Source organism: Anomaloglossus baeobatrachus, chromosome 5 (genome assembly GCF_048569485.1).
Source record: "Anomaloglossus baeobatrachus isolate aAnoBae1 chromosome 5, aAnoBae1.hap1, whole genome shotgun sequence".
Lineage (NCBI taxonomy): Eukaryota > Metazoa > Chordata > Amphibia > Anura > Aromobatidae > Anomaloglossus > Anomaloglossus baeobatrachus.
In genome coordinates, this window is record NC_134357.1 from 487,570,102 (window position 1) to 487,596,112 (window position 26,011).

At 49.1% G+C, this 26,011-nt stretch overlaps 1 protein-coding gene across 1 annotated transcript in view; it reads left to right on the top strand.

The window, feature by feature from the left end:
• The first annotated feature begins 8,216 nt into the window (after positions 1 to 8,216).
• Positions 8,217 to 26,011, top strand: part of KIF19 (kinesin family member 19) — a 105,728-nt gene continuing 87,933 nt past the window's right edge. Inside the window, exons 1-2 of the mRNA XM_075350686.1 lie at positions 8,217 to 8,913; positions 10,180 to 10,260. Of these exons, the coding sequence (XP_075206801.1) occupies positions 8,875 to 8,913; positions 10,180 to 10,260 (120 nt within the window). The 5' untranslated portion in view covers positions 8,217 to 8,874. The remainder of the gene's footprint in view (positions 8,914 to 10,179; positions 10,261 to 26,011) is intronic.

The following is a 26,011-nucleotide window of genomic DNA, read 5'->3' on the forward strand; positions in this document are numbered from 1 at the left end:
AGGAAGTGAAGTGAAGTGGTAGAGGAGGACAGTGAGAGTAGTGACAGAAAAGGAACAGTTTGTAAAGCCTGAAGCTGGTCCGGGTGTGTGCCCCGGACTGAGACAGCAAGGTCAGCAGACGGCGGTGACTGTCCGCAGGAGCGGCTGACCGGAGGTTGCCGAAAGGACCGCGGACGGGTGGTGGCCCGGCGGTACCGGAGCGGTATACAAAGTGAAGCCAGCACCAGTGGCAGGGGCCTTTCGGATCCCAGCAAGGCTAGGAGTCGCCGTGAATTTGCCAAATCCGTTAGTGAAGGGGACCTCTGGGTCTCCCAACAACCAGGTCCCGATTGAAGGCAACAGTCCAACCGTTGGAGAGAGACACCGCCACCGCCACCACCCCACCAAGCCCTGCACCGGCCCCGCCATCCCTCATCACCCACCTCATCACTGGGCCCCGGGACAACTATCCCCTACCCACGGAGGGGAGAACCAACAACTTTGCTGCTCCCTGTCATCAGTCCCCGGGATCCCCATACAGAGCAGCGGTGGTGTCAACAAATCACCACAACCGTGGGTGGCGTCACGGACAATAAACTATCCCAACAACCAATCCCCTTTCACTGACGTGCGAGGAGCGCCGCTCGAGTCCCCGGGATCCGGCCCATCGCTCAAGCCACCGAGCAGCAGCAGCAGGCCGCAGCAGCCGCAGCGGCAGCCGGACCCGAGCAGTGGGAGAGCGCGGCGTCCCCTCCTCCGCCCGCGACACTTATTGAGATGGATGTGTTTGTACCAGTACAATATACCTGTAAAGAAGAAGATTACCATTTAGATCTTTAAGCAGAGAAAATTATTGTATATATGACAATGACACAGGCTTCTCACTGCTAGAGATTCTGCCTTCTAAGTTAAGTATTCTTGGTGAAACCTACTCCAACTTTTATGGATTTAGGAGATCTCCCTTTTCTCTAGGAACCTTTGAGACTTTTAAAATATAAGTCTAAATTCTGCTGGGAGACAGTTTGACTTTGAGGCAGAGTTACAGTGGACTGGCAGGGATACTGGCTGGGTAATACTGGGCCAAGTTTTGAAAAAGGTTCTAGAAATGGAGACTTTTTCCCGATATTCCAATCCTTTGTGATCAGAGATGTTCCTGTATGGTTACTCTATTTCTACCCACATGGAGCTTTTGGTTCTTGAGGAAGACTAGAGATTGCCATGGTCAGTACACTTTTTTTTCCTTTTACCTTCCTCTGGTTCTCGAGGAAGAGTAAAGATTGCCATGGTCTGTTCTCTTTTTTTCCTTTTACCTTCCTCTGGTTCTTGAGGAAGACTAAGGATTGCCATGGTCGGTACACTTTTTCCTGTGAGCTTCCTCTGGTTCCAGTAAATTAGGTTTAGAAAAATCAACTCAGCCGTCGTAAGGCTCACAAAATGACTTTTCTTCAAATTGGTGCCAACTCTGTGTGTAGAGAAGGTCGGGACTATTGTATCAGATGTGTACACAGTACAAGACTATTCCTGATTTATGGCTCATCCGAAGGTTTCACCAACAAATTTATGTATCACCTGGACCAGGTTGCCAGGACTGATATTCCAGCAATGGGTGCAGAATTGGGCAGGAGGACAAGCATTGTTCCTGATAGTTGTAGCAACCAAATGAATGCCAACATGAAGTCTGGGAATTAATGGGAGCACTGGAGTCCCGAAACACTGAGAAATAAGTCACCACCGCATTCTGGTCATAGAGAAACGCCAACCAGAACCTATCTTTATTGAATTGACTTAATAAGTATTTTCTGTCTTGAAGAACAGTAAAAAAAAAAAGATCTTCGAAATACTGATAAATCCATGCTGGCAGTTTTAATTCTGAGACATATCCAAGCTAAGAGTGTATTATTTATTTACTTATTTTGAGAGATATATATATCAGTGGACTGAAGGTTTTGTATCAAAATTGACTGATATTAAGAACTATTCAGAGATCCCTTTACCTTGATTAAAGTTCCAGCTGCTGAAAAACATCTCTAAAATATAATGCTGCCTCCACCATGCTTCACTGTGGGTATGGTTTTCTTTTGGTTTTGGCTTTCTGCCAAATGTACCTTTTGGAATTATGACCAAAAAGTTAAAACTCAGTATGCTTGAACCATATCACATTTCCCAACATACTTTTGGCAGACTTTATCAGAGGTGGACATATTATTGGTGCAACATGTTCAGCTGCACGGGGTCCAAGAGGAAAGGGGGTCACGTTTTATCTCCTAAGCAGGTGAAATTGTGCATTTTGATGAGCTCTTCGGCTGTAAAGGGACCATATACTGTTCTTACACAGGGGCTCTTTTGTGTCTGGCATTGGACTTGATGTAGGCATTGGCAAAAAATAGCCAGGATTGGACTTTCTTCTTTGCCACCTGACCACAAAGACCAGAATATGAATACATTAGATTGTTGTAACATGAAGTACACAACCAGTACTTGCCAGAAATTCCTGCAGCTCCTTTAATGTTGCTGTTGAACTCTCAGGTCAACTTTCCTCTTGTCTTTTCATCAATGACTGTTAACTGTCAGCAATGAGCTCCCTTTGCTGTGTTGTAAGCTGTTTACAGACCATGCTTTTTGTTGTAAAAAGGAACTAAGGAGATAACATGGGAAATCTACTAGAACAGTGAAACTTTACATGGGGTTAATCAGAATCACTGTAAATGATGGTGGCTGTGTACTGACTACTATTTAACATGAGTGTAAATGTATTTGGCTGATTCACACTTATGCCATACCATTATTTTAGTTTTGTTATTTTTATTTACCCTCAAATTTATTTCAGTTTGTTTCACAATCGATTTGTACAGAATTATTGGTGTCATTAAAGTTGGAAAAAGGTCTGAAATGATTCTTCTCGGTGTGATTTATTTACATTAATAAAACCTGGCATTGTAACAGGGATGTGTAGACATAGCCACTGTATATACAAGAATACAACTACTCTAAGCCCCTATAAACAAGAAGATAGACCGAAATAGGTTCTGGAAGTTTCCGTTATATGATAATATTGTAGTTGTTTATCTGGACTCTGATTATCTGCTGCAGTCCTATGTAAGCCGCCCCCTTCATGCTCCCACATCTTTGTATGACATCAATGTCCCATCTGGCCTCCTTAGCTGTTACATTAATATCTTATTTTGGCAGAATCTAAATCCTTAAGATTGGTCCAAACAGAATCTTAATTGGAATTTATTTGATAATGACAGCTTGAATGAAATTATTGAAAAAGGGCTTTATTTTTTTTTTCAGAAATAGCGCCACTTTTCACTCATAGTCATGTCTGGTACTGCAAAAAAAACAAAACACCAAACGCCAAACTTCCGTTTTTTTATCGCTGCATATTTTGAGCAAAATGCAATAACAGGCGATCAAAACGTAGCATCTGCGCAAAAATGGTACCGTTAAATATATCAGCCCGAGTCACAAAAAATGAGCTATGACTGAGCCTCAGATCCTCAAAAATGAGAACACTACGGGGTCGCGGAAAATGGCGCAAAACGTATGCCACTTTTTTCGGACAAATTTCTGTTTTTTTTTAACCCCTTAAATAAAAGTAAACCAATTCATGTTTGGTGTCTACAAACTCGCACCGACTAGAGACATCACACCAAGACATCAGTTTTACCATATAGTGACCACAGTGAATAAAATATCTCAAAAAACAATAGTGCAATCGCACTTCTTTTGCAATTTTTCACATTTGGATTTTTTTTTGCCGTTTTTCAGTACACTATATGGTAAAATTCATGGTTTCATTTAAAACTACAGCTTGTTCTGCAAAAAAAGAGCCCTCACATGACCATATTGACTGAAAAATAAAAAACATGCGTCTCTCGGAAGAAGAATGGTGAAAAAAATGGAAAGCGCAAAATCGGCCAGTCGTGAAGGGAGGGGTTAAAATTAACCTACCCTTAAAATTATAGACTCTTTATGTCTTTGTCAGTGGGTAAACTTACAAAATTAGCAATGGATCAAATAATTTTTTCCCACTGTACAGACTTGTCAGTAGGCGCCAACATTTCTGAGATTAAAATCATTTTTTCAGTTAAGCGGGCTTTACACGCTGCGACATCGCTAGCGATACCGCGAGCGATAGCACCCGCCCACGTCGGTGGCGTTTCACTGGGTGATCGCTGCCGTAGCGAACAATATCGCTATGGCAGCGTCACACGCAATTACCTGTTCACCTGACGTCACTGTTGCCGCCGAACAATCTCTCCTTTAAGGGGGAGGTTCGTTCGGCGTCACAGTGGTGTCACTAAGTGGCCACCCAATAGAAGCGGAGGGGTGGAGATGAGCGGGCGGAACATCCCGCCCACTTCCTTCCTCACTGAGGGTGGCCACAGGTACGATGTTGTTCCTCGTTCCTGGGGTGTCACACGTAGCGATGTGTGCTGCCGCAGGAACGACTAACAACCTGTGTCCAAAAGCAGCAACGATATTTGAGATTAGAACGACGTGTCAAAGATCAATGATTAGGTGAGTATTTTTGATCGTTAGCGGTCGTTCGTACGTGTCACACGCAACGACATCGCTAACGAGGCCGGATGTGCGTCATGAATTCTGTGACCCAACGACATCTCGTTAGCGATGTTGTTGCGTGTAAAGTGGCCTTTAGTCTTATATACGTAATATTCTAATTTTCTGAGATAATGACTTTTGGGTTTTCATTGGCTGTAAGCCATAATCCTCAACATTAACAGAAATAAATACTTGAAATAGATCACTCTGCGTGTAATGACTCTATATAATATATAGGAATAGATTCCTCTGTGTGTAATGACTCTATATAATATATAGGAATAGATTCCTCTGTGTGTAATGACTCTATATAATATATAGGAATAGATCCCTCTGTGTGCAATGATTCTATATAATATATAGGAATAGATCCCTCTGTGTGTAATGACTCTATATAATATATTGGAATAGATCCCTCTGTGTCCAATGGGGTCAGGTCAGGTGAGCGTGGAGGCCACTCCACGCAGCCACCATACCCAATGACTTGTAGGAAGGTCTCCATGAGGTATCGCTTCAAGTCCACAGCCTTGTGAGTTTTACACGTTCTAATCATAGCATTTCTGTATGCAAGGTGTGCATTCGTATTGAATTGATGATGCCCTACAACTTTGTAATTCACTTTTTTTTCTCTATCTCGTTCCGTTTTCGAAATAAAGATGCTAATTCCGTTGTTTTCCACCAGGAGGCGCTATTGGAGTTTTCATTGTGTAGCGCATGGCTACTTTACTATACCCAGACACCACTTCTATGCCTATAGCTGCTGCCGTTCTCAAGTTAATGGCGGTGGACAGGCTATGGGTGGACACACTGTATAGGCATAGATCCCTCTGTGTGTAATGACTCTATATAATAGGAATAAATCCCTCTGTGTGTAATGACTCTATAGAATATAGGAATAGATGCCTCTGTGTGTAATGACTCTATATAGTATATAGGAATAGATCCCTCTGTGTGTAATGACTCTATATAATATATAGGAATAAATCCCTCTGTGTGTAATGACTTTATATAGTATATAGGAATAGATCCCTCTGTGTGTATTGACTCTATATAATATATAGGAATAGATCCCTCTGTGTGTAATGACTCTATATAGTATATAGGAATAGATCCCTCTGTGTGTAATGACTCTATATAATATATAGGAATAAATCCCTCTGTGTGTAATGACTCTATATAACATATAGATCCCTCTGTGTGTAATGACTCTACATAATATATAGGAATAGATCCCTCTGTGTGTAATGACTATATAGTATATAGGAATAGATCCCTCTGTGTGTAATGACTCTACTGTATATAATATATAGGAATAGAACCCTCTGTGTGCATTTCCCTTTTTGTAAAGAATTATGGAAATAAAGTAACTTTTTGATGATATTCTAACGTATTGAGATGCATTTGTATCTGTGCTAACCTGAGATACTTTGAAGGACAATCCCTAGTGACATGTCACTTCCTTCCATATATTGTGTGGAATGTGCTGTACATACAGTATCCCATATCTCAGCTCCCAGGGATCTTGGCTCGTTGTGTTATCTAACCCCTATATAATCATAGGTATTGAGAATCCTAAAATTAAACTTTGCAAAATCTTATGACATGTTTAGGCACATGTCAAAGGTTTTAAAAAACTTTTATCTGTATTTTAACACAAACTAACTCGTTATAGGGTCGCATGGAGAAGAAATTAAGGATTTCCAGCTCATGTCCCGTTAGGTCACCTCCAGAAGAAAAGACGCGGGGACAAGTCTGCAGCTGACTCATCCTGATGGGGACAATATGGAGCAGATTGTGGAGTAGCTGAAATGCAAGGCTTCAAGGAAACCTATGCATGTTCTCCAGATGCTAGTTAGAGAGGACTTGTCACTGCCCAGAAATATGTCATTTTTTACCTAGTGTAAATGCTTTTGTTCTACTGAATCCAGCGCTGTTTTCTTTAGTTTCTATAACTTTCCATTACTGAGATATGACCTTCTCTTCCCTATACAGTGGAGCCTTGGATTACGAGCATAATTGGTTCTGGGAGTTGCTCTTAAACCAGGTTACTCTTATATCAAAGCGAATTTTCCCATAGGAAATGATTGAAACACAGACAATTCGTTCCACAACTCAAAAATATTTACTGTATTTATACAAACTTATTACAGTAATACAAAATAATGTCCTGTATTCATATAAAATTATTACAGTACACTAATACAAGATACTGTACAGTAAAAGCATATAAAACAAATTAAACTGCACATTAGCTTCCAATAGAATTGTTGGTGTGCGGGAGATACAGTATAAGCAATGTGTTGTACTGGTTATCAATAAGAAAGTGCAATACCATATCCACAAATGCAAATTTATAGACATGCTGTATAGTATATACTGTACTGTGCAATGGTATACAGTATACAGTACATATGTACAGATATTTACCTTCAGAGCAGGTCAGAGTGCGGTGAAAGGACAGATCTGAAGTGTGCACAGTCAGTATTTGCTCTTATTGCAAAGCATTGCTCTCAAACCAAGTTACTCTTAAACCAAGGTTCCATTGTATATAAATCTGGTCTTATTGGTCAAGTGGGTGTGGCCAAAATGACACCATCATACTTATGGCCACACACACTTGGCTATATTAAAGTGGTTGTCCACTACTTTAAGATTGATGGTCTATCCTTAGGGGCACTTTGCACACTACGACATCACAAGCCGATGCTGCAATGCCATGCGCAATAGTCCGCACCATATCGCAGCTGCGATATCATGGTGATAGCTGCCGTAGCGAACATTATCGCTACGGCAGCTTGACATGCATTCACCTGCCCTGCGAGGTCGCTCTGGCCGGCGACCTGCCTCCTTCCTAAGGGGGCGGGTCGTGCGACGTCACAGCGACGTCATACGGCAGGCAGCCAATAGAAGCGGAGGGGAGGAGATTAGCGGGACGTAAACATCCCGCCCACCTCCTTCCTTCCGCAGAGCCGGCCGGGACGAAGATTGGAGATGTTCCTCACTCCTGCGCCTTCACACACAGCGATGTGTGCTGCCGCAGGGGAATGAGGAACAACATCGTAACATCGGTCTTTCCCAATTCATGGAAATGACCGACGCTACACCGATGATACAATAACGACAAATTTTGTGCTCGTTAATCGTATCAAAAATGCTTTACACACTACGATGTCGAGAGCGACGCCGGATGTGCGTCTCTTTCGATTTGACCCCACCGACATCGCAGCTGCAATGTCGTAGTGTGCAAAGTGCCCCTTAGGATAGGTCATCAATGTCTGATCTTCTGGGGTGCAAGACCCCACACCCCCGCCGTTCAGCTGTTTTCAGTACCTCCGCCGGCAGCCTGAAATGCTCATTTATGGAGCTGCCCCATCTTCTCGTAGCGACCAGGTACTGCACATCCGCCTCCTAATGATTTAAATGGGAGGCAGATGTGCAGTACCTGGCCACAGCCGCTATCAGAAGATGGGGCAGCATCAGAACTGAGCATTTCTATGCACATGATGCTGCCGCCAGCACCGAGAACAGCTGATTGGTGGTATGGAGTATTGGACCCAGCTGATTAGATATTGATGACCTATAATAAGGATAGGCTATCAATGTAAAAGTAGTGGACAATCCCTTTAAAAATACTAGTCACACATAGGGAAAAGAAGACCATATGTCAGGAATGGAGAGGAGCAGAAACTAAAGAAAGACCGCAACAAATTAGAACATCGAAAATTACACCAGGTACAGTAAATAAATCCCATATTTATGGCCAGTGATAGGTTCTTTTTACATTTCTAAGATCTACTGTTATGTGGAATCATCATCATACCTTTCTTGACTATTCATTATTCCATTCTTATATCTAGTCACTCAAAGCTTCCTTCAGGCAGGGATGGCATTGAGGGGTTTCGAGTGGTGTAGAAACATTTTTGAGGAGTTGGTCTATGAGAATTCCTGCCACAGGTAAATAGAAGCTACTAAAATTCTCCTGAGCTGCAGTCTGTGCAGCAGCCACAAGGAGGAGCAGGTGAGCACTGCAGTGACAGCTGGGGTTGGTTTGTTGTGTTGGGTTTCCAAATCTCCAGGGAATCCATGAGATGAAGGAGTGAGAGGAACCTGGTGAACTCCTCACAGCCTGCCCCCCCGCTCTGCACCCACATGCCTGCCCCCCCCGCTCTGCACCCACATGCCTGCCCCCCCCGCTCTGCACCCACATGCCTGCCCCCCTCAGCCTCCATGTCCTTATGATCAGACATCATGCTTTATTCCATAGGAGCTGCCGCTTGTAGGATCTGCTGCTGACATGTACGGATAAAGCCGCTGCACCTTCCATCAGCCATGAAGGACGGAGGCGAGTCCAAGGACCAGCAGCTGACGGTAACCACACGACCCCCTGTGCCCTTGTCATCTATTGGGGTTCCTTGTATATAGTGCCCAGAGACCCACTTCCTATGGGATGGGGTGCAGGACTGGAGCTGACGGAGGGGCACACAAAATATCTACCTATCTATCTATATCTATCTATCTATCTATCTATCTATCGTTGTCGGTACTATGTATATGTATGTATATGTGTATATATATATATATATATATATATATATAATATGTGTGTGTATATATATAAATTTATTTTTTTCTACTTTTTATTTTTTATTTTTTTTATTTTATATATATATATATATATATATATATATATATATATATATATATATATATATATATATATATTTTATTTATTTATTTATTTTTACACCAATATACATAGTTTAGAGACCCTGTGTGGGCACTCATACACACGGGGTGGCATTTTTTTAGCCACCCTTCCCATCCCTAAAATTTTTGTTTGATCTCTTCATTTTTTTATCTATTACTTTCATTTTGTTTTATTATACAATTGCTCGTAAAGCAATCCCATAATAATCCCTAATTCCACCAAATTCACCTCCTGCACAGGCTGACATAACACTGGGTCACAGATGGAGATGTGATAGACCCCCCCCCAAGCACATAATGGGGCGGATATATTTATTATAGGGAATTGCCCCATATGCGATTGTCCCATATACTGGCTGTGGTTATTCAGGGGCTGGTGGTGTACCCGGTGCTGAATGAGTTAATCTCGCTGACAGTCGTGGCATTACCCAGTGACGGTGGATGTCGAGTTCGCTCGCTGGGCTCTGCTCAGTCGTCGTGTGCACGTTAATCCCTCGCTGGGGGTCTCCCTGCAGGATTAGGAGCGTAATGACTTGTAATTAAGTCTGACATCAAACTGCTCCAGAGGTAATTAACAAGCCATTTACCTGGCAGGGATTACAGATTTAAAGGGAGATTTACAGTCATTTTTTGGGAGTTGCTAGAAGAGCGATTGTCTAATCCATTGGGTTTATAGCAAATATATATTATTCTTAGTTTTGCAAAGAAAAAAGAGGAAACACTTTATAACTATTCACTGTTCTTCCCATCCCCACAATAAACATTTTGGTAATTTCCAGTGGTCAGGGCATGCTGGGAGTTGTAGTCCTCTACATACAGCCTATAATATACTGCATTATGGTTATGTTGGGAGTTGTAGTCCTCTATACGCAGACTATAATATGGTTATGATGACGCTGGCGATTTCCTCCTCTTTTACCACAACAGGTCGCCCTCCGTGTCCGGCCGATCAATGAGACGGAGCTGGTAGAAGGAGCCACCATCATTGCCCACAAGGTGGACGAACAGGTGAGGCCATCTTGTTACCGCAGACCAAAACCAAATAACACCAATAATCCTTGGTCGTGTCTGTCCAATATTCATGGCTGTCAGTCCATGACTTGGAATATACGGCTTTCAACTTCCTGGGGCAGATTTGTGTGCACATAACCTTACAGGCGGGCGCTATTACTGGTAGTCACTATTATACATGGGGACTATCATAGGTGGGCAGCATTACAGGCGGGCATTATTACTGGTAGTCAATATTACACCTGGGGACTATTATAGGTGGGCACTATTACTGGAAGTCACTATTACACATGGGGACTATTACATATGAGGACTATTATACAGTAGGTGGGCACTATTGCAGTTGGGCACTGTTACTGGTTGTCACTATTACACATGTGCATTATTATAGGCGGTACTATTACAGTTGAGCTACAAGTAAACATTATTACAGGTAGGCACTATTTCAAGTGGACACTATTATAGGTGGGTACTATTGATGGTCACAATTTCAGGTGGACCCTATTATTTGTGTGCAATATTACTGGTGGGCTCAATTACTGGTTGTCCCAATTACTGATGGGTACTATTACAAGTGGGCACTATTACAGGGGGACACAACTACAGGTGGGCATTACTATTGGGGTGGCTTTTACAGGTGGGCACTATTACTGGTGGGTACCATGATAGTGAGATGGAAAATTCCACCAATCTTGAAAGCAATCTGAAGCATTTCCCTCAGTGCGTCCCCCCAGAATTCGCAAACTAGTAAGATCAGTCAGGTGGGAATATGAACGATTCGGAGCATTGTACAATGTGTAGAATTAGGAGCCAGACAGGTCAGGTGATGGGGAGAGGCTCAGACAGGTCATGTGATGGGGAGAGGAGCAGACAGGTCATGTGATGGGGAGAGGAGCAGACTAGTCAGGTGATGGGGGAGAGGAGCAGACAGGTCAGGTGTTGGGGGGAGAGGTGCAGACTGGTCAGGTGATGGGGAGAGGAGCAGACAGGTCATGTGATGGGGAGAGGAGCAGACAGGTCATGTGATGGGGAGAGGAGCAGACAGGTCATGTGATGGGGAGAGGAGCAGACAGGTCATGTGATTGGGGAGAGGAGCAGACTAGTCAGGTGATTGGGGAGAGGAGCAGACAGGTCAGGTGTTGGGGGGAGAGGTGCAGACTGGTCAGGTGATGGGGAGAGGAGCAGACAGGTCATGTGATGGGGAGAGGAGCAGACAGGTCAGGTGATGGCGGGGAAGTGCAGACAGCTCAGGTGATGGGGGAAAGGAGCAGACAGGTCAGGTCATGGCAGAGAGTTGCAGACAGGTCAGGTGATGGGGGACAGGAGCAGACAGGTCAGGTGATGGGGGAGAGGTGCAGACAGCTCAGATGATGGGGGAGAGGTGCAGACAGGTCAGGTGATGGCGGAGAGGCGTAGACAGCTCAGGTGATGGGGGAGAGGCGCAGACACGTCAATTGATGGGGTGAGGAACAGACAGGTCAGGTGATGGGGGAGAGGCACAGACAGGTCAGGTGATGGGGGAGAGGCGCAGACAGGTCAGGTGATGGGGAAAGGCACAGAAAGCTCATGTCATGGAGAGGCACAGATGGGTCAGGTGATGGGGAGAGGAGCAGACAAGTCAGGTGATGGGGAAAACGCAGACAGATCACGTGATGGGGAAGAAGAGCAAACAGGTCAGGGGATGGGGAACAGACGCAGACTAGTCAGGTGATGGGGGAGAGGAACAGACAGGTCAGGTGTTGGGGGGAGAGGTGCAGACTGGTCAGGTGATGGGGAGAGGAGCAGACAGGTCATGTGATGGGGAGAGGAGCAGACAGGTCAGGTGTTGGGGCAGAGGTTCAGACAACTTAGGTGACAGGGGAGAGGAGCAGACAGGTCAGGTGATGTGGGAGAGGTGCAGACAACTCAGGTGACGAGGGAGAGGAGCAGACAGGTCAGGTGATGGGGGAGAGGTGCAGACAGCTCAGATGATGGGGGACAGGTGCAGACAGGTCAGGTGATGGCGGAGAGGCGTGGACAGCTCAGGTGATGGGGGAGAGGCGCAGACACGTCAATTGATGGGGTGAGGAACAGACAGGTCAGGTGATGGGGAGAGGCACAGACAGGTCAGGTGATGGGGGAGAGGCACAGAAAGCTCATGTCATGGAGAGGCACAGATGGGTCAGGTGATGGGGAGAGGAGCAGACAAGTCAGGTGATGGGGAAAACGCAGACAGATCACGTGATGGGGAAGAAGAGCAAACAGGTCAGGGGATGGGGAACAGACGCAGACTAGTCAGGTGATGGGGGAGAGGAACAGACAGGTCAGGTGTTGGGGGGAGAGGTGCAGACTGGTCAGGTGATGGGGAGAGGAGCAGACAGGTCATGTGATGGGGAGAGGAGCAGACAGGTCAGGTGTTGGGGCAGAGGTGCAGACAACTCAGGTGACGGGGGAGAGGAGCAGACAGGTCAGGTGATGTGGGAGAGGTGCAGACAGGTCAGGTCATGTGGGAGAGGTGCAGACAGGTCAGGTGATGGGGAGAGGAACAGACAAGTCAGGTGATGGGGAAAACGCAGACAGATCACGTGATGGGGAAGAAGAGCAAACAGGTCAGGGGATGGGGAACAGACGCAGACTAGTCAGGTGATGGGGGAGAGGAACAGACAGGTCAGGTGATGTGGGAGAGGTGCAGACAGGTCAGGTCATGTGGGAGAGGTGCAGACAGCTCAGGTGATGGGGAAAACGCAGACAGATCACGTGATGGGGAAGAAGAGCAAACAGGTCAGGTGATGGGGAACGTCTGACGCAGACTAGTCAGGTGATGGGGGAGAGGAACAGACAGGTCAGGTGTTGGGGGGAGAGGTGCAGACTGGTCAGGTGATGGGGAGAGGAGCAGACAGGTCATGTGATGGGGAGAGGAGCAGACAGGTCAGGTGTTGGGGCAGAGGTGCAGACAACTCAGGTGATGTGGGAGAGGAGCAGACAGGTCAGGTGATGTGGGAGAGGTGCAGACAGGTCAGGTCATGTGGGAGAGGTGCAGACAGGTCAGGTGATGGGGGAGAGGAGCAGACAGGTCAGGTGATGGCAGAGAGGCGCAGACAGCTCAGATGATGGGGGAGAGGTGCAGACAGCTCAGATGATGGGGGAGAGGTGCAGACAGCTCAGATGATGGGGGAGAGGTGCAGACAGCTCAGGTGATGGGGGAGAGGCGCAGACACGTCAATTGATGGGGGCGAGGAACAGACAGATCAGGTGATGGGGGAGAGGCGCAGACAGTTCAGGTGATGAGGAAAGGCACAGACAGCTCAGGTGATGGGGAAAACGCAGACAGATCACGTGATGGGGAAGAAGAGCAAACAGGTCAGGTGATGGGGAACAGGTGCAGACAGGTCAGGTGATGGGGGAGAGCAGCAGACAGGTCAGGTGATGAGGAACAGGCGCAGACAGGTCAGGTGATAGCTCCTCACTGTTCTGCAGGACTGCGTCGCTATGGTAACATCCTGGACTGATGAATGTCAGCGGCTGAATTGGCTAAAGATGTAAAGATGGTCAGATATGGTCGTGTATTCAACAGAGAGGCTGCGCGTGATACCGACTAGTAATGGCACAGAGGACTGAAACCTAGGTAGTACACCAGGTCTTCTTATCACCTCCTAAAATTAATAAAGACTCTGAAACAGGGCTCTCAAATTATACACCCCAGGCCAGACCCTCTTAATTTATACAGACCCCAAATTTGACACCTAAAACAACCTGGGCAGCTTCACAGGGGTCCAGGAGTTAGAGGGGCCCATTTCCACCTCTACGTCAGGTGCAATTGTGGATTATGATGAACTATTGGACAACAAGGGCCCATATACTGTTTTTTTTTCACAGGCGCCTTTTCTGTCTGTGTCCACCAGAGACAACTTAAATAAATAGACCCTAAACCACATCCCCAAACTAATACAGACTAAAGACCTTAACAGGTGCACACCTCAGACCAAACCCCTCAACTAATCCAGACCCCAGAACCGATATCTGACCAGACCACTAAATAAGTACAGATCCCACAATAAATCCACTGAACACTAAACCTACCCCTGAAACAAAATCAGTACAGACTCCTCTAAACTCATATACATTGAATTTTTACACCTTTTTTCACATTTCAGGCTTCAAACATGAAGATAAAAACGTTAATGTTATGGTGAAGAATCAACAAGAAGTGGGACACAATTGTGAAGTTGAATGAAATGTATTGCTGATTTTAAACTTTTCTAAAAAATAAATAACTGAAAATTGGGGCGTGCAATATTATTCGGCCCCTTTAAGTTAATACTTTGTAGCATCACCTTTTGCTGCGATTACAGCTGCAAGTCGCTTGGGGTATGTCTCAATCAGTTTTGCACATCGAGAGACTGAAATTCTTGCCCATTCTTCCTTTGCAAATAGCTGGAGCTGAGTGAGGTTGGATGGAGAGAGTTTGTGAACAGTAGTTTTTAACTCTTTCCACAGATTCTCGATTGGATTCAGGTCTGGACTTTGACTTGGCCATTCTAACACCTGGATACATTTATTTGTGAACCATTCCATTGCAGATTTTGCTTTATGTTTGGGATCATTGTTTTGTTGAAAGACAAATCTCCGTCCCAGTCTCAGGTCTTTTGCAGACTCCAACAGGTTTTCTTCAAGAATGGTCCTGTATTTGGCTCCATTCATCTTCCCATCAATTTTAACCATCTTCCCTGTCCCTGCTGAAGAAAAGCAGGCCCAAACCATGATGCTGCCACCACCATGTTTGACAGTGGGGATGGTGTGTTCAGGGTGATGAGCTGTGTTGCTTTTACGTCAAACGTATCGTTTGGCATTGTGCCCAAATAGTTTAATTTTTGTTTCATCTGACCAGTGCACCTTCTCCACATGTTTAATGTGTCTCCCAGGTGGCTTGTGGCAAGCTTTCAATGACACTTTTTTTGGATATATTTGAGAAATGTCTTTTTCCTTGCCACTCCTCCATAAAGGCCAGATTTGTGCAGTGTACGACTGATTATTGTCCTATGGACAGACTCTCCCACCTCAGCTGTAGCTCTCTGAAGTTCATCCAGAGTGATCATGGGCCTCTTGGCTGCATCTCTGATCAGTCTTCTCCTTGTTTGAGATGAAAGTTTGGATGGAAAGCCGGGTCTTGGTAGATTTGCAGTGGTATGATACTCCTTCCATTTCAATATGATCGCTTGCACAGTGCTCCTTGGGAAGTTTAAAAGTTTTGGAAATCTTTTTGTAACCAAATCCGGCATTACACTTCTCCACAACAGTATCACGGACCTGCCTGTTGTGTTCCTTGGTCTTCATGATGCTCTTTGTGATTTAAACAGAACACTGAGACTATCACAGAGCAGGTGCATTTATACGGAGACTGGATTATACACAGGTGGCTTATATTTATCATCATCAGTCATTTAGGACAACATTGGATCATTCAGAGATCCTCAATGAACTTCTGGAGTGAGTTTGCTGCACTGAAAGTAAAGGGGCCGAATAATATTGCACGCTCCACTTTTCAGTTAATTATTTTTTATAAAAGTTTAAAATAAGCAATATATTTCGTTCAACTTCACAATTGTGTCCCACTTGTTGATTCTTCACCATAACATTAACATTTTTATCTTTATGTTTGAAGCCTGAAATGTGGGAAAAGGTTAAAAAAATTCAAGGGGGCCGAATACTTTCGCAAGACTGTAGACTTCATAAATTAATACAGTTCTCAAATCCCAGATTGCAGCCCCTAAAATAATACAAGTCCCAGGCAAGATCTGATACTCATACTTCAGATTATACCCTCAGGGCTAATACAGACCCCAAATCAGACCCTCTAAACTAATGCAGACACCAGATCAGACCCTCTAAACTAATACAGATTCCAGACCAGACCCTCTAAATTTAATACAAATCCCAAACCAAACCTACAAAACTAATACAGACCCCAGACCAGACCCCCAGAGCTAATACAGACCTCAAACCAGACTCCAGAGCTAATACAGACCCCTGATCAGACCCTCTAAACTAATAGACACCAGACCAGACCCTCTAAATTAATACAGATCCCAGACCAGACCTACAAAACTAATAGAGGTACCTGACCAGACCCCATAAACTAATATAAACCCAAGGCCAGACCTCATTAACTAATACTAATTTGAGACTAAAGTTCCTAATCTAATGTAAACCCCAGATCCTCTAAACTAATAGTCCCCAGGCCAGATCCATTAAACTAAAATTGATCCCAGATCAGATCTCCTAAATTACCACAAACCCCCTAAACTAATAAAGATCCCAAGCTAGACACCCTAAATAATACAGATACCACACCAGGCCTCCTAAATGAATACAGACACCAGACCTCCAAACAGACCATAGATGAGACTGCCTAAACTATTACAGACCCTAGACCACCTAAATTGATACAGATCCCAAAATAAGCCTAAAAAACTAAGAGAAGTACCTGACAAGATCCCATAAACGAATATAGACCCCAGACCAGACCTCGTAAACTAATACAATTGACGCGCCCGTGGGGTCTTGGGGAATTACTCGTCACCGGGCCAGTGTTTGGGGGAGTTTGGGTTTTCGCAGTGGCCTGGCCCGGCTCCGTGATCCCGCGGTGTCAACCAAAATGATGGAGGGGATGATGGGAGTAGTTGTCTTTCGTGACGCCACCTGTGGTATGCAGCTATAGTGGGATCCGCCGCTGCGAATAGTCTCTCTCTGCTGTGGCGGATGGTAATGCAGCTCGGATGTTGCAGCTCTCCACAGGTAGAGCTAGGCCCCAGGGAGAATGTTGGGAGTCGTAGTCCACCCCAGTGTGGAAATCGCGGGTCGCGGGAAGAATCAGACGACACAACGGTTGTAGTTTAAGGTGATTACTCACTGAGTAGCTCCTGCCGTTGGACTGCCAGACTCTGCTGTGATTGGCTCCAGACGATCCCGGATAGTTCGGGGGCCGGTACCGGAGGGATACTTCATGAGTCCTTCCTCCCTGCGCTCTATGGTGTGAGTGCTTGCGACGTGAAGCTACACAGGGATCTCAGTCCTTTGGGGTGATTATGTTCCCCATCCCGTCTAGCAAGCAGTGCGAGTCCGTTGATGTACCGCCCTATGGTCACGGCTCCTGGCTCTATATGATGCTTTGCCCCGGGCGCTGTTGTGGGCCAGAAGACTTGAAATCCTCCGCCTGGTGGATTCTGCTGGCAGGCCGTGAAGTGCCCACCAGCCTAGGGCTCCGCACCCTGAGATGTGCGCTAGTCCTGAGGGAGCTATCAGATCTCCCCTCAGCAACCATATTCTCCTGTTTCTCACTTGGTTCCCGGTGGTGACTGGACTGACTCAGTGTGTGTGGCTCCTGCTCCCCAGATCAGTCGCCCCTCCCACTTAGGCCCCAGAGTTAGTGGCTGGGAGGCCCCAGACGATATGATGACCATCCTAAATGACCCTACCCTAACCCCGTCCCGGTGAGTGGGCAACTGCCTTATATGTGGTGATGGATGTTGTGAACCGGTACCGACCTCCTCATTACCCGGGATGAGTACCGTACGTCTGGTGAAATGCAATACCCTGTGGCGACTGAAGCCTCAGGGGCTCCACAAATGTGCCAGACTCTGTAAATTAATACAGACCACAGACCAGACCTTCTAAACTAATATAGACCTGAGGCCAGATCCTCTAAACGAATAACAAATACAGACCAACCCCCAAAAACTAATACAGAACCCTTATCGGATCACCTAACCTAACACAGACCCCAGACTAGAACCCCTAAATTAATACAGACCCCAGACCAGACCTTCTAAACTAATATAGACCTCAGGCCAGACCCTCTAAACGAATACCGAATCCAGACCAACCTCCAAAAACTAATACAGAACCCTTATCGGACCACCTAACCTAACACAAATCCCAGACTAGAACCCCTAAATTAATACAGACCCCACAACAGACCTACAAAACTAAGAGTTACCTGACTAGACCTCATGCTGATCCAAGACCAGAACCCTTAGATGAATGGAAACCCTAGAGCCTCTAAACTAATAGTCCCCAGGCCAGGCCCCCTAAACCAGTACAGACTCCTGATCAAACAACCTAAATAATTTAGAGCTCAGACCACACCCCAAACTGCTATAGATTCCAGACCAGACTCTCTAAATAATCTCCGATTTCCTAAACGAAGACAGCCCCGTATATCAATACATTTTTTAGACCAGAGCACCTGACCCAGATACAGACCTCAAATGAGACAAATCACTGACCCCCTAGATGTATATCAGCTAAACTAATGTAGGCCAGACACAGTAGAGATATCAAACACCCCCAGATCAGACCCTCTAATTATCTGAGGCATTAGCGGGGAGGGAGATGATAGGAAGTTAGGAGTTCATCCAGCTGTCTGAAGGTCTCGCTTTATTCCAAGGGTCTTTTCGACATTCTGGTAGAGAAATGCCCTACAGACATATCCCACTACTTACAAATAGTTATTACAGTGATATAATGCTTAAGATCAATAATGTCCTCTCTAATACATCACATGCCTCATGGCTTTCACCAGGTATCCTTACCCGTATTATATACATACATATATACACGGCTAGGGAGCTGTCCAATTTAGGCAACTGCTGTCAAAATAAATTTTTCATTGTCTTAATGAATTTAAGCCTAGATCTGATTTCCCAGTACAATGATGAGGGTGTGAGTAGATGTTTGCAGATCAGCCCTTCCTTCTGTCACCACGGCCATGCTCTGGTGCCCTCAGCACCCTTCTATAACATATGGCAGGTGTAAGACCCTTAAGATGTAAGACACCAGACTGGGATTACACAATCGCCCATGTAACAACCAGATGGCTCCTTGAGACATCTTATAACCACGAGTACTTGTGATCCGCAAAGGATAATTAAGGAGATAGTATCTTGAGTGACCCCTCTTGTATAAAATGCCAGGTGTGGTATGGAATAAAGCAAGTGTTCAACATATCAATAGCGTGATGATGTCAGGAAGAGTTGATCATGCATAAATTAACAGGGTGTTATTGTTGACTCTTTGTACCTTTTATAGATTGATGTTGTATGTGAACCCATTGTACCTCTATAGGGTATGATGGGTTTGGATCTTTTGTGTGTCTATATGATTAGAGTTGGGTGTGGACGCTATATCTCTTTAGAGGTTGAGTTGAATATGGACCCTTCGTATCTCTATAGGGTTGACCTTGACTGTGAAGTCTTGGTTTTTTATAGGGTATGCTTGGTTTGGAACCTCTGAGTCTCTGTATTGTTAGATTTGGTTGTGGACGCTTTGTATAAGTTGAGTTCAGATGTGGACGCTTTGTATCTCTGTATGGGTGGAGTTCAAGGTGGACCGTTTGTATCAGTTAATCTTGGATGTGGATCTGTGTATCTTTATAGAGCTGAACTTCTCCTTGGTTCCTCTATAGGCTATGCTGGGTTTGGACCGTTTTTGTCTTTATTTGGTTACAGTTGGATATGGATCCTTTGTATAGGTTGACTTTGGATGTGGACCTTTATAACTTTACTAGAAGGTGGCCCGATTCTACGCATCGGGTATTCTAGAATTTACGTATTGTGTAGTTCATGTATGATTTTTGTTATATATATCTATATAGATGTTGTTGTGTGTAGTTACCAAGTGTTTGTGTAGGGGCTGTACATGTTCTGGGTGTTGTCTGGGTGTGACGGGGGGTGAGAGCGGTGTTGTATGTGTGTTGCGTGTGTTGCGTTGTTTGTGGAGCGCTGTGTGTCTGTAGCGTTGTGTGTGTGTTGCGCGGTTTGTGTGTGTGTGGTGTGTTTTGGGGGAGGTATGTTTTGTGCAATGTGTGTGTTGTGCGGTATGTGCGTATATTTGTGTGTGCCGCGGTGTTTGTGTGTTGGGTGTTGTGTGTGTGCAGCGTTGTCTGTGTGTGTGGGTGTCTGTGTAGGGCAGTTGTTTGTGGTTCCCAGTGTGTGTGTGTGTGTGTGGTGTGTTGTGCAGTGCGCGCGCGCGCGTGTGTGTGTGTGTGTGTTGGGGGGAGGTGCGCACTCCCAAACGTGCTCCATCCCCCATGCAGCGCACTCCCCATCGTGCTCCATCCCCCTTGCAGCGCACTCCCCATCGTGCTCCATCCCCTATGCTGCGCACCCCCCATCGTGCTCCATCTCCCATGCTGCGCACTCCCAAACGTGCTCCATCCGCCATGCTGCGCACTCCCAAACGTGCTCCATCCGCCATACTCCGCACTCCCCATCGTGCTCCATCCCCGATGCTGTGAAACCCCCCATCATGCTCCATCCTCGATGCTGCGCACCCCCCCATCGTGCTCCATCCCCCATGCTGCACCAGCATCAGCCTCTCTGCCCCCAGCATCAGCTTCTCTGCCCCCAGCATCAGCCTCTCTCCTCCCAGCATCAGCCTCTCTCCTCCCAGCATCAGCCTCTCTCCTCCCAGCATCAGCCTCTCTCATCCTAGCATCAGCCTCTCTCCTCCCAGCATCAGCCTCTCCTCTCTGTCCCCAGCATCAGCCTCTCTCCTCCCAGCCTTCCCCAGCATCAGCCTCTCTCCTCCCAGCCTCCCTCCTCCCACCCTCCCCCAGCATCGGCCTCCCTCTCCCAGCCTCCCCCAGCATCAGCCTCTCTTCTCTCAGCCTACCTCTCCCAGCCTCCCTCCTCCCAGCCTCCCTCAGCATCAGCCTCCCTCTCCCAGCCTCCCCAAGCATCAGCCTCCACCAGCATCAGCCTCTCTCCTTCCAGCCTCCCCCAGCATCAGCCTCCGCCAGCATCAGCCTCTCTCCTTCCAGCCTCCTCCAGCATCAGCCTCCCTCTCCCAGCCTTCCCCAGGATCAGCCTCTCTCCTCCCAGCCTCCGTCCTCCCAGCCTTCCCCAGCATCAGCTTTCCCCTCCCAGCCTCCCTCAGCATCAGCCTTCCCTAGCATCAGCCTCTCTCCTCCCAGCCTCAGCCTCTCTCCTTCCAGCCTCCCCCAGCATCAGCCTCTCTCCTTCCAGCCTCCCTCAGCATCAGCCTCCCCTTCCCAGCCTTCCCCAGGATCAGCCTCTCTCCTCCCAGCCTCCTTCCTCCCAGCCTCCCCCTCCCAGCCTCCCTCAGCATCAGCCTTCCGCTCCCAGTCTCCCCCAGCATCAGCCTCCCCAAGCATCAGCCTCCACCAGCATCAGCCTCTCTCCTTCCAGCCTCCCCCAGCATCAGCCTCTCTCCTTCCAGCCTCCCTCAGCATCAGCCTCCCGTTCCCAGCCTTCCCCAGGATCAGCCTCTCTCCTCCCAGCCTCCTTCCTCCCAGCCTCCCCCTCCCAGCCTCCCTCAGCATCAGCCTTCCCCTCCCAGTCTCCCCCAGCATCAGCCTCCCCAAGCATCAGCCTCCACCAGCATCAGCCTCTCTCCTTCCAGCCTCCCCCAGCATCAGCCTCCCCAAGCATCAGCCTCCACCAGCATCAGCCTCCCTCGTCCCAGCCTCCCCCAGCATCAGCCTCCCCCTCCCAGCCTCCCCCAGCATCAGCCTCTCTCCTCCCAGCATCAGCCTCTCTCATCCCAGCATTAGCCTCTCTCCTCCCAGCATCAGCCTCTCCTCTCTGTCCCCAGCATCAGCCTCTCTCCTCCCAGCCTTCCCCAGCATCAGCCTCTCTCCTCCCAGCCTCCCCCAGCATCAGCCTCCCCCAGCATCAGCCTCTCTTCTTCCAGCCTCCCCCAGCATCAGCCTCTCTCCTTCCAGCCTCCCCCAGCATCAGCCTCCCTCTCCCAACCTTCCCCAGGATCAGCCTCTCTCCTCCCAGCCTCTGTCCTCCCAGCCTTCCCCAGCATCAGCCTTCCCCAGCATCAGCCTCTCTCCTCCCAGCCTCAGCCTCTCTCCTTTCAGCCTCCCCCAGCATCAGCCTCTCTCCTTCCAGCCTCCCCCAGCATCAGCCTCTCTCCTTCCAGCCTCCCTCAGCATCAGCCTCCCCTTCCCAGCCTTCCCCAGGATCAGCCTCTCTCCTCCCAGCCTCCTTCCTCCCAGCCTCCCCCTCCCAGCCTCCTTCAGCATCAGCCTCCCCCTCCCAGCCTTCCCCATGATCAGCCTCTCTGCTCCCAGCCTCCTCCAGCATGCCGTGCTCCTCTGCCGACACTCACACACCCAATCGCATCCACTCACACACACCCGATCGCATCCACTCACACACACCCGATCGCATCCACTCACACACACCCGATCGCATCCACTCACACACACCCGATCGCATCCACTCACACACACCCGATCGCATCCACTCACACACACAGACACTGACGATATCGCACATACGCGCTCACACTCACAACATCCGGAGATACCACATGCCTCTGGCCATGTGATCCTCCGTCAGGTCCTGGAAGGTCACAACAGCACAGTATCGAGGCCGAGAAGCAAGCGATATCGCCGGATGCTGTGAGTGTGTGGATGCGATGTGAGGTGTGTGTGAGGTGTGTGTGAGGTGTGTGTGAGGTGTGTGTGAGGTGTGTGTGAGAGTGAGTGTGATCTGATGTGTGTGTATGTTTGTGTGTGTGCTGTTATGTGTGTGCGTGTGGATCTACCACCGCAGCAGGACCTTGATGCGCTTGTAACCATGCGAGCATGGTTACCAACGTATCCACACCACTCCCGTGCGTGTCTGTCTGTCTGTCTGTCTGTCTGTCTATCTGTCTGTCTATCTGTCTGTCTGTCATGCTCCAAAATTGTGTCCTTACGGTGACACAAAGCTGATTGGCCGCTGGGCTCGCCATGGCCCCGCCCCCCACACGGATTGGCCGCTCACCCAGGCTGCGCCCCCACACGGATTGGCTAGCCGCTCGCCCAGGCTCCGCCCCCCCCACAGATTGGCCTCTCGCCCCGGCACCCTGCAGGCATTGGCAATTCGGCCACGCCACACCCCGCCCCCCTCACGCAATGCACGCTAGCTCTGGCCCCGCCCCCTCCCTCCCCCCCGCGCATTCCCCGAACTGACACGGCTGTCACGGAGGTGAGTACTGTACTCCCCCCCCCCCCCCCCCCCCTCCCCCCATTCCCTTCACCCGCGCATTCCCCGAACTGACACGGCTGTCACGGAGGTGAGTACTGTACTCCCCCCCCCACCCCCACCCCCCCCCCCCGGCCCCCGCTCGCACGGGGGTGGTGTGGATACGTTGGTTACAAGCGCATCAAGGTCCTGCTGCGGCGGAAGATCCACACGCACACACATAACAGCACACACACAAACATACACACACATCAGATCACACTCACTCTCACACACACCTCACACACACCTCACACACACCTCACATCGCATCCACACACTCACAGCATCCGGCGATATCGCTTGCTTCTCGGCCTCGATACTGTGCTGTTGTGACCTTCCAGGACCTGACGGAGGATCACATGGCCAGAGGCATGTGGTATCTTCGGATGTTGTGAGTGTGAGCGCGTATGTGCGATATCGTCAGTGTCTGTGTGTGTGAGTGTATGCGATCGGGTGTGTGTGAGTGTATGCGATCGGGTGTGTGTGAGTGGATGCGATCGGGTGTGTGTGAGTGGATGCGATCGGGTGTGTGTGAGTGGATGCGATCGGGTGTGTGAGTGTCGGCAGAGGAGCACGGCGTGCTGGAGGAGGCTGGGAGCAGAGAGGCTGATCATGGGGAAGGCTGGGAGGGGGAGGCTGATGCTGGGGGAGACTGGGAGGGGAAGGCTGATGCTGAAGGAGGCTGGGAGGGGGAGGCTGGGAGGAAGGAGGCTGGGAGGAGAGAGGCTGATCCTGGGGAAGGCTGGGAAGGGGAGGCTGATGCTGAGGGAGGCTGGAAGGAGAGAGGCTGATGCTGGGGGAGGCTGAAAGGAGAGAGGCTGAGGCTGGGAGGAGAGAGGCTGATGCTGGGGAAGGCTAATGCTGAGGGAGGCTGGGAGGGGAAAGCTGATGCTGGGGAAGGCTGGGAGGACGGAGGCTGGGAGGAGAGAGGCTGATCCTGGGGAAGGCTGGGAGAGGGAGGCTGATGCTGGGGGAGGCTGGAAGGAGAGAGGCTGATGCTGGGGGAGGCTGGAAGAAGAGAGGCTGATGCTGGGGGAGGCTGAGAGGAGAGAGGCTGATGCTGGGGAAGGCTGGGAGGAGAGAGGCTGATGCTGGGGACAGAGAGGAGAGGCTGATGCTGGGAGGAGAGAGGCTGATGCTGGGAGGAGAGAGGCTGATGCTGGGAGGAGAGAGGCTGATGCTGGGGGAGGCTGGGAGGGGGAGGCTGATGCTGGGGGAAGCTGGGACGAGGGAGGCTGATGCTGGTGGAGGCTGATGCTTGGGGAGGCTGATGCAGGGGGAGGCTGGAAGGAGAGAGGCTGATGCTGGTGGAGGCTGATGCTTGGGGAGACTGGGAGGGGAAGGCTGGGAGGAAGGAGGCTGGGAGGAGAGAGGCTGATCCTGGGGAAGGCTGGGAACGGGAGGCTGATGCTGAGGGAGGCTGGAAGGAGAGAGGCTGATGCTGGGGGAGGCTGGAAGGAGAGAGGCTGATGCTGGTGGAGGCTGATGCTTGGGGAGGCTGATGCTGGGGGAGACTGGGAGCGGAAGGCTGATGCTGAGGGAGGCTGGGAGGGGGAGGCTGGGAGGAAGGAGGCTGGGAGGAGAGAGGCTGATCCTGGGGAAGGCTGGGAAGGGGAGGCTGATGCTGAGGGAGGCTGGAAGGAGAGAGGCTGATGCTGGGAGAGGCTGGAAGGAGAGAGGCTGAGGCTGGGAGGAGAGAGGCTGATGCTGGGGAAGGCTGATGCTGAGGGAGGCTGGGAGGGGAAAGCTGATGCTGGGGAAGGCTGGGAGGACGGAGGCTGGGAGGAGAGAGGCTGATCCTGGGGAAGGCTGGGAGAGGGAGGCTGATGCTGGAGGAGGCTGGAAGGAGAGAGTCTGATGCTGGCGGAGGCTGATGCTGGGGGAGGCTGGAAGGAGAGAGGCTGATGCTGGTGGAGGCTGGGAGAGGGAGGCTGATGCTGAGGGAGGCTGGGAGGAGGGAGGCTGGGAGAGGTAGGCTGAGAGAAGAGAGGCTGATGCTGGGGGAGGCTGATGCTGGGGGAGGCTGGGAGAGGGAGGCTGATGCTGGGGGAGGGTGGGAGGAGGGAGGCTGGGAGGAGAGAGGCTGATGCTGGGGAAGGCTGGGAGGAGAGAGGCTGATGCTGGGGACAGAGAGGAGAGGCTGATGCTGGGAGGAGAGAGGCTGATGCTAGGATGAGAGAGGCTGATGCTGGGAGGAGAGGCTGATGCTGGGAGGAGAGAGGCTGATGCTGGGGGCAGAGAAGCTGATGCTGGGGGCAGAGAGGCTGATGCTGGTGCAGCATGGGGGATGGAGCACGATGGGGGGGTGCGCAGCATCGGGGATGGAGCATGATGGGGGGGTGCGCAGCATCGGGGATGGAGCACGATGGGGAGTGCGGAGTATGGCGGATGGAGCACGTTTGGGAGTGCGCAGCATGGCGGATGGAGCACGTTTGGGAGTGCGCAGCATGGCGGATGGAGCACGTTTGGGAGTGCGCAGCATGGGAGATGGAGCACGATGGGGGGTGCGCAGCATAGGGGATGGAGCACGATGGGGAGTGCGCTGCATGGGGGATGGAGCACGTTTGGGAGTGTGCACCTCCCCCCAACACACACACACACACACACACACGCGCGCGCACTGCACAACACACCACACACCACACACACACACACTGGGAACCACAAACAACTGCCCTACACAGACACCTACACACACAGACAACGCTGCACACACACAACACCCA